The following is a 13,033-nucleotide window of genomic DNA, read 5'->3' on the forward strand; positions in this document are numbered from 1 at the left end:
CACCTGAAATCTTATAATTATGAAGAAGAACTCGACTTGTGGATACGCTATACCGTCTCAACTCACCTATAGTTGCCTTTCCCCTCTCTCTGATGAGAAAAGCACCAAACTCTTCCCAAAGCCTTCCTGGTAAATCCATTTTCTATCAGTAACTCGGCTGGATTTTGATGTCATAGATAAGAATCCTGAGGGGCAATCGCTCCTTCCTCCACCCCAGTTTTCTAGTTTTCTTTTGTAAATAGTCTTCCCCCCACCAGATGATAAACTCTTTGAGAGCAGGGATTACTATCTCTTTTCTTTATTTGTATCCCTACAGCATAGCACATTGCTTGGCACAAAGTAAGTACTTAATAAATATTTATTGAGGTCTTTAGAAGTGAGGTTGAAGACCTGAAACACAGAGTGAGAAAACTTGGGAGACCCATTGAGGAAGGTTCTTTCTTCCCTGCACTTAGGGAGTCACAGGACAAGGCATGATTCCTTTAGGTCTGTTGCCACAGAGTACGAGGAAAAATATGCACTGCCAAACTAGGACATTAGGTTTAAAGCCCTTGAGAAAGGCAGAAATAGAATACGTGTCCAGGCCTGGCTTTCTACCTTCTGGAATTTAGGATTGGGGAAGTAGATTCTGGAAGGCTGAGACAATTTTATTAAATGAATCCCCGAGGTAGGAGAGCAAGACTCACATACCTAATAGAATGGAATCAATCTGGAAAGAAAACAAGATGTACAAGAATACGCATAGCTTTCTGTTGTTGGCCTTTAGAATGAGGCTTAACACATAAGGCAGCTATAACTTGTAAACCCTCTTTAACAGCATAAATCTGTGCCCTTCACACATACAATCAAACTAATAGCTGGTATGTACATAATACTTGGAAGGTTTAGAAAGCACTTTAAATTTGTTATCTCATTTGATTCTTAAAATAGTCCTGTAAGGGAGATACTATTATTATCCTCATTTTACAGATAAGGAAACTGAGCTGAGAGAGGCCCAAATCACAGAGCTAGTTAAGTATCCGAGATCGAATCTGAACCCAGGACTTCAAATTCAGCTCTCTATCCTAGTGACACCTAGTTGCCTCTTAGTAAATCCTTTTTAAAAAGTCCCCCAACAATCTCCTAAATTTAAGAAAGTTTGCCTCATGGTGAGTCTTGTGTAATATGGTGGCAAATATAACTAACAGGAAAAATAAGCAATATATGTGGGTAATGAGAGTACTGAAAATAAAAAGAAAAATGAGAAACCCTGGCAAGCAAACATTTTAAAAAATACTCAGAAGAGCTGCAGATAGACAAGCAGGTGAGTGATGATATTATCATGATAAATGTAATATACATTTAAAACAAAGCAACCAAAAAAAAAAGAAATTTATAGTTTTATATGTAAGTCTTTTGGGGTTGAACTATATAACTATATTCAGGTGTGCCAAATTCATAACAACCCCCCCCACAAAACACAACATACATATAGAGAAATTAAAATTAAGACAGTACCTCTACAGCTTCCCAGGCCCATTTTCTATACTTTGGATCATGTGTTAATCTCCACATGTACATGTAAGTTTCAACCACTTCAGGTCTCAAGATGTAGTATTTTTCACTCTGCCTTGTAGCAATGGCTTCTACACCTCCATCAAATCTGAAAGCTTCTGGTCCCAGTTTCATTGCTAAAGAACCGCAATGAAAACAATGTTAGTCTTACAATCAAAATGCTCTCAGAAATTTGCTTGGCTATCCTTGAGAAAAAGGACAAACTTAAAACTCTACTCCGGTGTACACAATTTCATCAATTCTGTTCAGTACTTAATATTGACCACATGGTCTTGATGAAGTTAATCATAACAGTGTATTGTAGAAAACAGCAAAAAATCCTCACAAATCTCAAACCCAAAGGGGAAGCTGGGTGGCTTAGTGGATTGAGAGCCAGGCCTAGAGATGGGAGGGCCTGGGTTCAAATCTGGCCTCAGACACTTCCCAGCTGTGTGACCCTGGGCAAGTCACTTGACCCCCATTGCCCAGCCCTTACCACTCTTCTGCCTTGGAGCCAATACTATGTATTGGCTCCAAGACGGAAGGCAAGGGTTTAAAAAAAAAAATCTCCAACCCAACGTACTTCATTCAAACATTTATTGAGCGTCTACTTTTTTTTTTTATGCAAGATACTATGAAGGATTGTTATCTAGTTAGCTCAACATCAGATTGAAGGCTGAGAATTCTAACCGGCTGTGCTCAAAGCAAATTATTTCTCCAGTCTCTTTTTCAATCCACTAATGACCAGGAAGAGGCTGCTTAGCTTAGTGGGAAGAGCACTGACCTTGCAATTAGCAAACTTAGGTTTGAGCTTTGTCAAAGGCCAACATGACAATAACCCTGTAGCTATAGGCACAAGGCACTTAACCTTTAGAAGGCTTGACTCTTCACTTGCAAGATGTTTAATAATACTTGTAACGCCCCTCATGGGATTATTATGAGGAAAATGCCTTATAAAATATACAAGCATGATATGGAAATGAGTTTATGGACGTGAAGATTGTAATACAGTTGGATTTTTTTTTTCAACTCATACCTTCTGTCTTAAAACTGATACTTAATATTGGGTCCAAGGCAAAAGAGTGGTAAAGGCTAGGCAACTGGGGTTAAGTGATCTGCTCAAAGGCACATAGCTAGTAAGTTTCTGTTGCTAAATTTGAATCTAGGACCTCCCGCCTCCAAGCTGGATCTCATTTTACATAAACATATGCTCCAAGACCCTTTCTGTAAGTTGAAAATCACACATTTTACTTAATAAGTGTTTCTTCTATGAACATACCTAGGCATTTTACTTTTCTTTGGTTCATCAGAGCTGTAAGCATATTTGCTCTTGTACTTTAGGCCCATTATTAATAGCTAAATAGCATTAATGAAATAAAGAGAAGCACGGCTCTGATGCACATGCAACTTGTTACAAGTAAGAACTCTGGGTAAAGACTGATGTGGGAGCTATTGTTTGGCACAAAAAATGTAATGACACATTAATGCTTCTCAGAGAGAGAGAGTAAGTGTGACTGGGCAGAATGCTGTGAGACTTTACTTGGGAAAATGGCATGGATTAAGTATGCAATTAAAATTTTTGATTTTATGTATTTTTCTACCTTTATTTTTTTCAATTGCCAGTGGCATAGACCTGAACTCACAGGTATTGGGTTTGTGTAAAACAAAGTCCTACCGTATTTACTGCCCCAGTGTCAAGTGTGAAATATATAATAGTCCTTAATATTAAAACTTAAAAGATGGGCATGATATGATGAACTCTTTGGTTTTCTTTTATACTTAATGGGGCTGACCTAGTTCAGAAGTGTAGCTTAGAACCTCCACTGAAGTCCTGTTCTAACTGGGATGTTGTGTGGAGGAGACCTGGGTTCCCAAAGGCTGCTCTCTTCCCAGGGGAGACGAGTACAGCCAGGTCCAAAGTGAAGCTGGACAGGCTTTCAGTCTGGGGCCAGTATGCATGCTGTTCAAGGACCAGGAAAACAGAATACAGAGAAGTTCAGTCCCTGGAGGTTCCCCTTCAAATGATTCTTTGTTTTGTCAGAGCAGCTCACAAAGCCTATCTACTAAGACAGAGAAGGGCTGTGATCTACATCAGTGGAAAGAGTGAGTGCACAGACCTAAGAAGTAAAACATCTTTTAAAAAGCTCCCAAGTACGAATTAGAACAACTTAAAGGGTCTGTTAGTAGATCTGAAAACAGCACTGAAATAGTTAATTTTCCTTATAATTAAGCAAAGCCATGTGGGAGGAATTCGAAGAGAAACATGGTACTCACCAGTGCGGTTATATGATTCATAACATGTGCGGGCGATTTCAGCACCAAGTTCAATGTGATGCTGTGTTAGCTCAGGAGAAGCACAGGCTGCACCCAGGGCAAACATGCCTCCAGCGAAACAAGTCAAGTGACCCATTTTGTGTTCTAAAAGTCCACCTTTCCACTCTGCAATGTAGGTCAGACCACCACTGGATTTCCGGATTAAATGAGTCTCAATGGCCTAAGAAAGAAATTTTATTTTAAATTTTGTACTTTGTTCCCTTTCCCAACTTAATGTTAAAAAAAAATCCCTTGGACTAAAAACAAACTACTAAATGAGTTGTTTTTGATCCTTGTAATTCTTGGATTCCAAAGTGTCTCTGATAACTAATTTAGTCAGCAACCTATCACAGGGAGTAGTCTGAGGCACACAAATATTATGACTTGTCCATGATCCTAAAGCTGGCTTAAGAGTCAAAAAGGCAGGATTTGATCCCAGATTTTCCTGCCTACTTACCAAGTCTATTTACAACACCAAGTTATTTTTGTGATACTAACAAAAGAATTTTAAAATCATGATCTGAGACTTTATATTACTAGTTTACTTTGCTTCTAGTCAAAGGCTGGCCAGAATATGGTAGGAAAGCAGCCACCATTATGGGTTCAATCCTAGTTAATTTGGTTTTGTTCCTCTATAGGTGACCTATAGACAGGTTCCATTCCTGATCCCTGGGAGGACCTGACCTAAGTGGCTTTCTAAGGAGAACCACTGGCCATAAGGACCAGCAGGACATGGTGATGGGGGAGATGAGATTGAACCCATTAAGAATATTGATGAAGCAGTGTACATATATCCATGGATAGGAACCCCCCCCAAACCCCAACATTCACTGCATACTTCTTACTGGTGGTAGGTCAGTAACATCTTCCTTGTGTGAATTTTAAAATCTCCATCTTGCTTGGTCTGGCACCCAAAATTGTGCATACCCACGCTACACGGGCATGTGCTAGTCAATGACAAATCAGAAATAACTAACTGCCCTGCCTCACTTCCTGTGCCTCACAAGTGCCAATGGTGGCCCACTTTGTCACTGACTAGCACATGCCCGTGTAGTGTGGGTGTGCTAGACCAAGCAAGATGGAGATTTTAAAATTCATACTTGTATGTGATTACAGTGAGAAAAAAATTGGGCTGTTTCCATGTGTGGTTACCATACATAACCATAACATTTGACTTAAATCCCTTAACAGGAATATTCTGATTTTAAAGGTTGATTACAGAAACTGTCATAGCAGTCATTGTCCCTATAGTCTTAGCTCTTTGAGGACAGGAACTGCTTCTTTTTTGTCTTATCCTTAGTGTTATCAGTAAAATAATTGGCATATAGTAGGTAGGCCCTTAAATACTTATGAGGAAAAGGCACAGAGGTAGGAATATATGGAGTTGTGCTCCTTGAGTTAGCAGAAATGGGGAATAATGTAATATAAGGATGAAAAAGTAGGCTAGAACTTGGATACAGATAGTCTTAAAAGTAAGGCTAAGGCATATGAACTAGATGGTGGGGAGTCACTGAAGTGGATGGTCATGATCAGAGCTGAGTTAGGGAAGGCAGCCTGAAGGCAGGTTGCTGCCTATAGTAATTAAGTAATAAATATTTTTCTTTAAAAGTATGAATTGAATTCTTATTTCTAATCAATCAATTAACCAATTAATAATTAATAAAAGGCCTACTATGTTCTTAATATCTTCATATGCTCTGGCAGCACAGAACTAGAAATGAAACATTCTTGGCTCTCCAGGAAATCATATTTAATTAGAGGAGACAACATGTACACATATAAGTAGATATGAAATGTATAGTGTAATCTGGAGGCAGTGGTACTTAGAAGAGGGGATTGGGAAAGGCCTTATGTGGCATTAGAGATGAACTTTGAAAGAAACCAGATATTCTAAGAAGTGGAACTGAGGAAGGAAGGCATTCTGGCATGTGTAAAACTTTGGAAAGAGGAGACAGAATATTCTGTATAAAGGTGAAGAAGGCTGCTTATGATGTATCTCTAAGCCCATTTTCTTCAGGTTACACAAGTTCGCTAAAATGGAATTGGGTTCATAGTCAAGATGGGGTAAGACACATAAGTAAGCTTACTGTATATTTTCTATTCCCTGACATTTTTATGTATGCTAAATCATAACTAAAATCTAAATGGCAATGACTGAATGAACAATGCTTATGCTCACAAACTGTGGTTACTTTAATTTTATAGTGGGCTTAGTTATTCCATTAATATTTCATACTCTCTTGATATAATGGAACATCTTAGCTGTTTACACTGCTCACAGCACAAACTGCAATAAAGTTCTTCAAGCAGAGGCTTGTTCATCATCCAAGAAATTATTTTTTTCTACATAGCAACAATAATAGCTTTTGAGCATGGATAGAGAGGCAGTCTTGCCCTGTAATGGGTCCTCAATAAAGTCCCTAGTTATTTCTGGCATAATTCTGATCCAGTTACCAGGTTCCAAATCACATGCCACACTATAAACAGTTCCACGGCCAAATAGTTTTGTGTAACCGTGGTTTGAATTATTTGTGTCACCATGACATGGAGGTGATTCTGAGTTCTCCAAGACTAAGCCTGAAGAACCAAAGCTGTGGTTTCAGCTAGGTTCACCTAGCTAGAAAGGGTCTGGTGACAGACTATGTGGCCTGAGGATCAGCTTAGTTAAATTTGGAAAGGCTCAACACCAGGTGATGGTGGTGGGGGCGGGAGGAATGACAAAAAAAGTTACAGGTAAAAATGGCCTTTGGTCAAGTGTGGTTCCCTTTCTCTTGTGCAGTGAGGATGGGTGAATAGTAGAAAATGGGGTGAAGACTATAAGAAAAAAATAAAGCCTAAGACAAATCATCATTAGTGATTTCTCATACATTTTTAATAAAAACTATAGGGAATTGATTTCAGATAAACCAGATATGATGTATTTTGTAAAAGCATACTATTGTCTTCAGGGCAAGACTTTTTAACTAAGGGTCTCATGCACCTTCAAGTGGAAAAAAAATAATTTTATTCTATCTGTATATCATGTGTGTGGATAATTGTTTACATCCTATTAATAATAAATAAATATCAAGAAGGTTCAACGGCTGAGATGGCGACGCAGCAAAGCACTGTGGAGTGCTTAGGGCGTGTTGGAGCACAAAAGACAACACGGCCATCCAATGCAGCTGAGGAAGTCTCCAGGTGTAACGACTTTTCGTGCCACTGGACCCAGGCTTCCAACGCTGAGAGAGTGGGACTGTCTCTGTGCATTGACTTTTCCACTTAAATCTCCTTCACGCACAAGTATCTTTGTGCACACATGCACAAAGACAATCGTCATCCTCGGTTACCAAGAGACTACTACTACTACTACTATTTCCTCTTTTAGATTGTGAGCTACTTGAGGGGAAGGACTATTTACTTAGCACAGTGTCTTGTACATCACGGCTTCTTGTTTTATCAAGCAAGTTAGAGATTGCCTTCACTAACTTTGGGTTTCCTTTGTAATCTTGTATATTCTGCTGTATGCATTTAAAGTATTATTCTGAGATGGAGTTCATAGGCTTCACTAGACTGCCAAAGGGGTCTAACAAAAAAAAGCCAAGAACCCCTGCTCTAAGATAAAACAAAAATTCTTCTTTTCCACCTTTAAATTCCTTCCTAATGTGTCTCTAGCCTATCTTTTAAGACATCAATGATCAACTTAATGATAAAGTACCTACTATGTGTCTGCTACTATGCTATGTGGATCCTTTCTCTTCATAAATATTGTTTCAACCAAATTTTACATGCTTCCCATCTCCTATTTCTACATTTTTTAAAAAACCCTTACCTTCTGTCTAAGAATCAATACTGTGTATTGGTTCTAAGGCAGAAGAGGGGTGAGGGTTAGGCAATGGGGGTCAAGTGACTTGCCCAGAGTAACACAGCTAAGGGACTGAGGCAAGATTTGAACCCAGGACTTTCTGTTTCTAAGCCTGGCTCTCAACCCACTGAGTCACTCAACTGTCCTCCCAATTTCTACATCTTAAAATTATTAGCTTCCTTAGTTTTGGGTCAAGTGCTACTACCTAAATGGGGCTCCCCAAACCTAACAGTTATTAAAATCCTTCCTTTATTCTACCACATTGCTTTTAACTTATTCAGCATATAACTTAGACTTATGTGTATACATCATTTCTCCTTAGTAGAATGTAAGCTTCTTAAGGGCAGTCTATTTTTTGTTGTTGTAGCACTTGTGCCTAGTCCAGTGTTGCATACACAAATACTTAAGTTAGTTTAAGGCTGTAGAAAATGTATTAAAATAACCAAAAGAAATGTGTTATGCTGTTATGGGACCAAGCAGTTGTCAAATTTCATTTGGCTAGTAAAATGTTGGGAAATCTGATTCAACTAGGTTTTTTTCCTATCCTTACACTCTGAACACCAGAAAGCCCTAAATATACTCTCTCTAAGGCTAATTTTTTCTATTACCAGTTTGTACCCACCAGAATTTTAGGTGGATTCTATGCTGACAATGACCATTGTATTCTTTAAGTGCAACGTGGTAGGGATTCTGTTAAGACATGGCAGCTTCTCAAACCCAGGCGCTTAATTATTATGTATAATAAATAAAATTATTATATTTTGCTCCTATATAGAACATGTCATGAATTGAGAGCTTGTTTTCAGTGTTAAGAGAAACAGGAAACACTTTGGTGTGATTTCTTCTTAATGAGTTTTTCCTGTCAATGAGTTCTCTAAAGGGAATGAATTATAAACTGTGGGATACAATTCTGGTGATCTGAAACAATCTTTCCTCAAGAACATTTCAAAGCTGTCAGATGCCTTTCTTGGAAAATCAAGTCAATTCAAATTTAGAATATTCAAGCTGACTACTAGCAGACTAAATAAGAATGTGGCATAAAGGAAACCCCAGGAATGGTAATATGTGAGAATTCTGTACCAGTGACTCACTAATAATAAAGCTTTTAGTCAACAAGGTTTGTGTTATCTTTTTCCATCTAATGGGCCAACATCATTATACAAAGAAAGGCTCTAGATATTAACCTGAGCTTAGAGGGGAGAACATTAACATTCTCATTTTTTTACTAAGTTCTGACTGAAAGTTCTAATTTATTTCAACTATTTAAAAAGTTTATTTTGAGAAGGCATCTGTGACACAAAATCATTATAAACCCCTGCTCCAGTTTAAAATCTGGCATCTTAATGAAGAGAAGGACCAGGGCAATCCTTATAGTCATTTAGCTGCATCCTTTGATGCACAGCAAAGATATGTACAATTGGCTTTTGAAAAATCTTGTTGAATGCTTTTTTATGGTATAGATTCTAACAAATTTCCTCAGGCTCAAATTTGTATTTGGACTAAAAAATTGCTCCCCCCCCCATTAATCTAAGAGGAGCTTGATTATTCATTAGGGTTTGAGATATAATCCTAAAACCAGATGATCTAGAACCATGCAAGTTTTATTTAAAGTTACACTTAGTACAAGGTCTGGCACATGGTAGGTGCTTAATAAGTGTTTACTGGCTGACTAACATATCATAAAATTAAGAGTTAATTCATGTAATTAATTCACAAGAGAAGATTTTAGTGACACCAGACTGATCATGTAAGCATTTAACAGATGTTTAGGGTTAAAACAATGGCTATTTAGTCCTGATTATGTATTCAGTTGTACTTTAGTAAAATTACCACTTTTCCCAGATTAATTCTCATTTTGAATTTTAAAAAATAATCAGGGCTTGAGGGATTTATAGTCAACTGATCAATATTTATGGAATACCTGAAAGATGGCTACTACCATTTTAGTGCATTTGGAATAATAAACATATTCAAAATTGTGTGATAACTGCTGACATAACAACCATTTCAGAATTATAACCTTAGGAACAGTTAATATTTTGGTAGAGCTTTAACCAAGCTTAGAAGGTTTGCAAAATACTGTATATATATATAACTTCATTTGATGTAGGTAACTTTACAATGTTTGTGAAATGTTTGCCTCACTTTATATAACAGGCTCATTCTTTTAAATTATAAATAAATATTTTTTTTGTACATTAAATGATTTCCCCTTTGACTTTATATTTCAAAGACTGTTGGGCCATTTCTTATTTATTTTTGTATTTCCTTCAAAGCCGTTAAAAAAGTACATTTAAAAACCTAGCAAGCACTCCATAAATACATGCTACAATAAAAATTTGATCTTTAAATGGCAGTGGCTCCTTGCAGTTTAGCTTTAAACTTTCCTGGCCATCTCCCTCAGTCTTAGGTAAGGAGTTTGATATGCACTTCTGTCTGTGAATAAAAAAATTAAATGCAATTAAGAAGATCCTTTTCTAAAGAGCCTAGAGGAGAATCTTCTTATAAAGAATCCTTTTCTAATTTAACCAAATGCCCTCATTTATCAATTTGATAAAATTTAGATTTTTATATGCAGATTTTCTTCAAATCCTAAAGCACTTGCCAGTTTTTAAAGTTGGTAGCTAATATCCAGTCTTAAACTTTCAGAACAACATTAGATTAATCTTCAACGTTGGAGGGCTTTATTGAGTCAATGAATATGGGTTCAAGGCTCAGTCTCTTCTGAATTTTAATTGGTATTTGATGAAAAGAAAATCCATTAAATGAAAAGATTGTCTTCATATCCAGGTATGAAAATTTAGATTTGAGATTTGAAATGTACTAAAAATCTTAACTTTTCTAAGCCTAAATATATTTTAAGTATTCTAGATATAAGTATGTCAACTGATGTTGACCTTGACTTCAGTGACAATATTTTTATAACTCACAAATATATAATTTCACTTTTTAAAAGAGCAGGTTTAGCAGAACCCTTAGAGGTTAGAATTGTATGACAAGATGATTTAAATATTGGGCTTACCTGAACAGCTGCAAAATACATTTTCTTAGCTTCCAAATCTGTCTTGTCTGACATTAGCCATGCCTTCAGCAAATATTCATAAAAGCTATCTCCTAGTCCTCCAACTGATACGTGATCTGAAAAGATAGGGAAGTGAAGAATTTTACAGTGATACAAAATTTCAATTTAGGAAATATAGGGTAATTTGTCAGGAACAAGGATACCAAATCTTAAATTTACTGGTAAGTCTGAGTTTCTACATAGCTCTAATTTCAGAAGAATATTCTAAAATGAATAACTCTGACTGTCAATTAATGTTATATTATTATCATAACTATAATTCATTACCATGATGATTTTCTAAATGCAAATGAGGAGTGGGCAGTGACTTAATCCTAGTTAAAAAAAAGAAATCTTGTTCTTAACACTCTATTTAAAAAAAAAAAACAAAACCACTACATCTCAGTCTTCTCCTTAATTAAATTTTTGCCTATTAAAAAAAGTTTTCCATATCTAAAGTCATTTAGCCAATATATAATCTTGGAATTACCTTAGTAAGGGGATTTCTGCTACCACTGCTTAATTCATGGGGGAAAAAGCCCCAGATATTACTATCATTTTCTCCATGTAAACCCTTATTTCAAATTGATCTTAGAGGATACCTCCTACATGAATGAATGAGGATTTGGCATGAAGACTATTGTTGGTTAAAAAAAGTTATTTCTATAGCTAGGTAGTGTAGTGAATAGAACACTGAGTCTCAAGTCAGGATACCTGAGTTCAAATCCGGCTTCAGACACTTACCAGCTGTGTGACCCTAGGCAAGTCACTTAACCTTGTTTACCTCAGTTTCCTCATCTCTATAATGAGTTGGTGAAAGAAAAGGCAAACCACTCCAGTATTTTTACCCCAAATGGGGTAATGAAAACCCTAAATGGGATCACAATCACACAATACTATTATGTGTATTAAATTCGGGAGCTTCTACATGGCATCATGGAATCATAATTAATATATGAAGTTTTAGCCTGAGGTTACATATTGGAGTAAACTTTTACTATTTATAAAGACAAATGTTTTAGTTTTTTATTTGAAACTCATCTTTTTATTTTCAGTTATGTCTGTCCCCCTAACCTATAAAAATAAGTCATTTAAAGTCCCCCACATTTCACAGAAAAGCTGGCTAGCTGGGGGTAACTTAACTTTGAAATATTACATATTTTTCATAAATTGAGACTAACTTAATTATAGTTTTCCTAAAAAATGCTCTGCTTCTTAATGGTATGGAAGAGCCAGGTACATGAAATAAGTAAATGAATATTAAAGTGGAGTCACTGACTTGTATTTCTCTTGTATGTTACCTTTACCCAAATTATGGAAATTATAATCAACCTCAAGTAAGATCCATACCTATAAAAACGGAAATATAACTTCTGGGTAAGCCTTATATTCTTACTTAATCAAACAATTTTTACTGATTCAGACTTCTTAATCATTGTATTAACTTCTTAGAAGTCTGTTTTCAATACCTGATGTCTAGTTTCTGAATAATAGCTTGGACTGACCTTTAAAGTTTACTAAATGAATTACCATAGTTATCCCTGACATTTGCAAACTAAACAGCCTAACCACAATCCCATCAATAATAAGTCCTGTTATTATAAACATTATTGTAAGAGACAAATCCAATTGATGCATGCTAAAGCAAATCAGCATCCAGTTACTGTCAAAACAACAAGGACTAAATGAATTTATAAGGACAATGGCAATGATCCAGCTCTGTCCTTCCTAAGCATAGCAGTGGTAGTCAGAAGAGTAACTTCCCTACCCTTTAAAAATATGTATCACTTAATACAATATCAGTTATATCCTGGTTGTCTCAGTTCCCTGGAGAACTTCCTTCTGTTCTCTTTCTGTGTACTGTCATTGATTTTTATTGAAATTATTGTTTTTATATATCTTAATTCCCCTTTTTATCTCTTCCCTTTATGCTCCCTACCAGGGACCTAGAGCTTATAACCAAAAACAAAGGAAGAGAAGAAATAAATGTTCAGCCAAAGAGGAAGAGAAGAAATAAATGTTCAGCCAAACAGATCAACCAGTCAGGTATGTTTAAAGTGCACATCCCATGCACTTATGCTTTCCTTTTAAAAAAAAAAGAATGGTTATATGATATGATAAGAAATTCCCTAAATCATTTTGAATTCTACGATGGTCATCTCTTTCTTCCTCCTCAACCATGAACCTCCTTATATTTGGAGAGAATTAATCACAGTGATAGAAACAAGGAAAAAGTAAGAGGCTGCCTTTTCTGTAATTCAATAAACTACTGAATCTTCTCC

The 13,033-nt window shown here is 36.4% G+C and overlaps 1 protein-coding gene across 5 annotated transcripts in view; it reads right to left on the reverse strand.

Annotated features, from left to right (window-relative positions):
• The window catches only part of MAN1A1 (mannosidase alpha class 1A member 1), a 164,845-nt gene that overhangs the window by 14,150 nt on the left and 137,662 nt on the right, over positions 1-13,033 (reverse strand). For all 5 annotated transcript variants that reach the window (XM_001369323.5, XM_056818687.1, XM_056818688.1 and 2 more), the window contains 3 exons: positions 10,713-10,828; positions 3,808-4,027; positions 1,498-1,670 (listed from right to left, as the gene is read on the reverse strand). In XM_001369323.5, the coding sequence (XP_001369360.1) occupies positions 1,498-1,670; positions 3,808-4,027; positions 10,713-10,828 (509 nt within the window). The remainder of the gene's footprint in view (positions 1-1,497; positions 1,671-3,807; positions 4,028-10,712; positions 10,829-13,033) is intronic.

The sequence above is a fragment of the Monodelphis domestica genome, chromosome 2, assembly GCF_027887165.1.
Source record: "Monodelphis domestica isolate mMonDom1 chromosome 2, mMonDom1.pri, whole genome shotgun sequence".
Classification (NCBI taxonomy): domain Eukaryota; kingdom Metazoa; phylum Chordata; class Mammalia; order Didelphimorphia; family Didelphidae; genus Monodelphis; species Monodelphis domestica.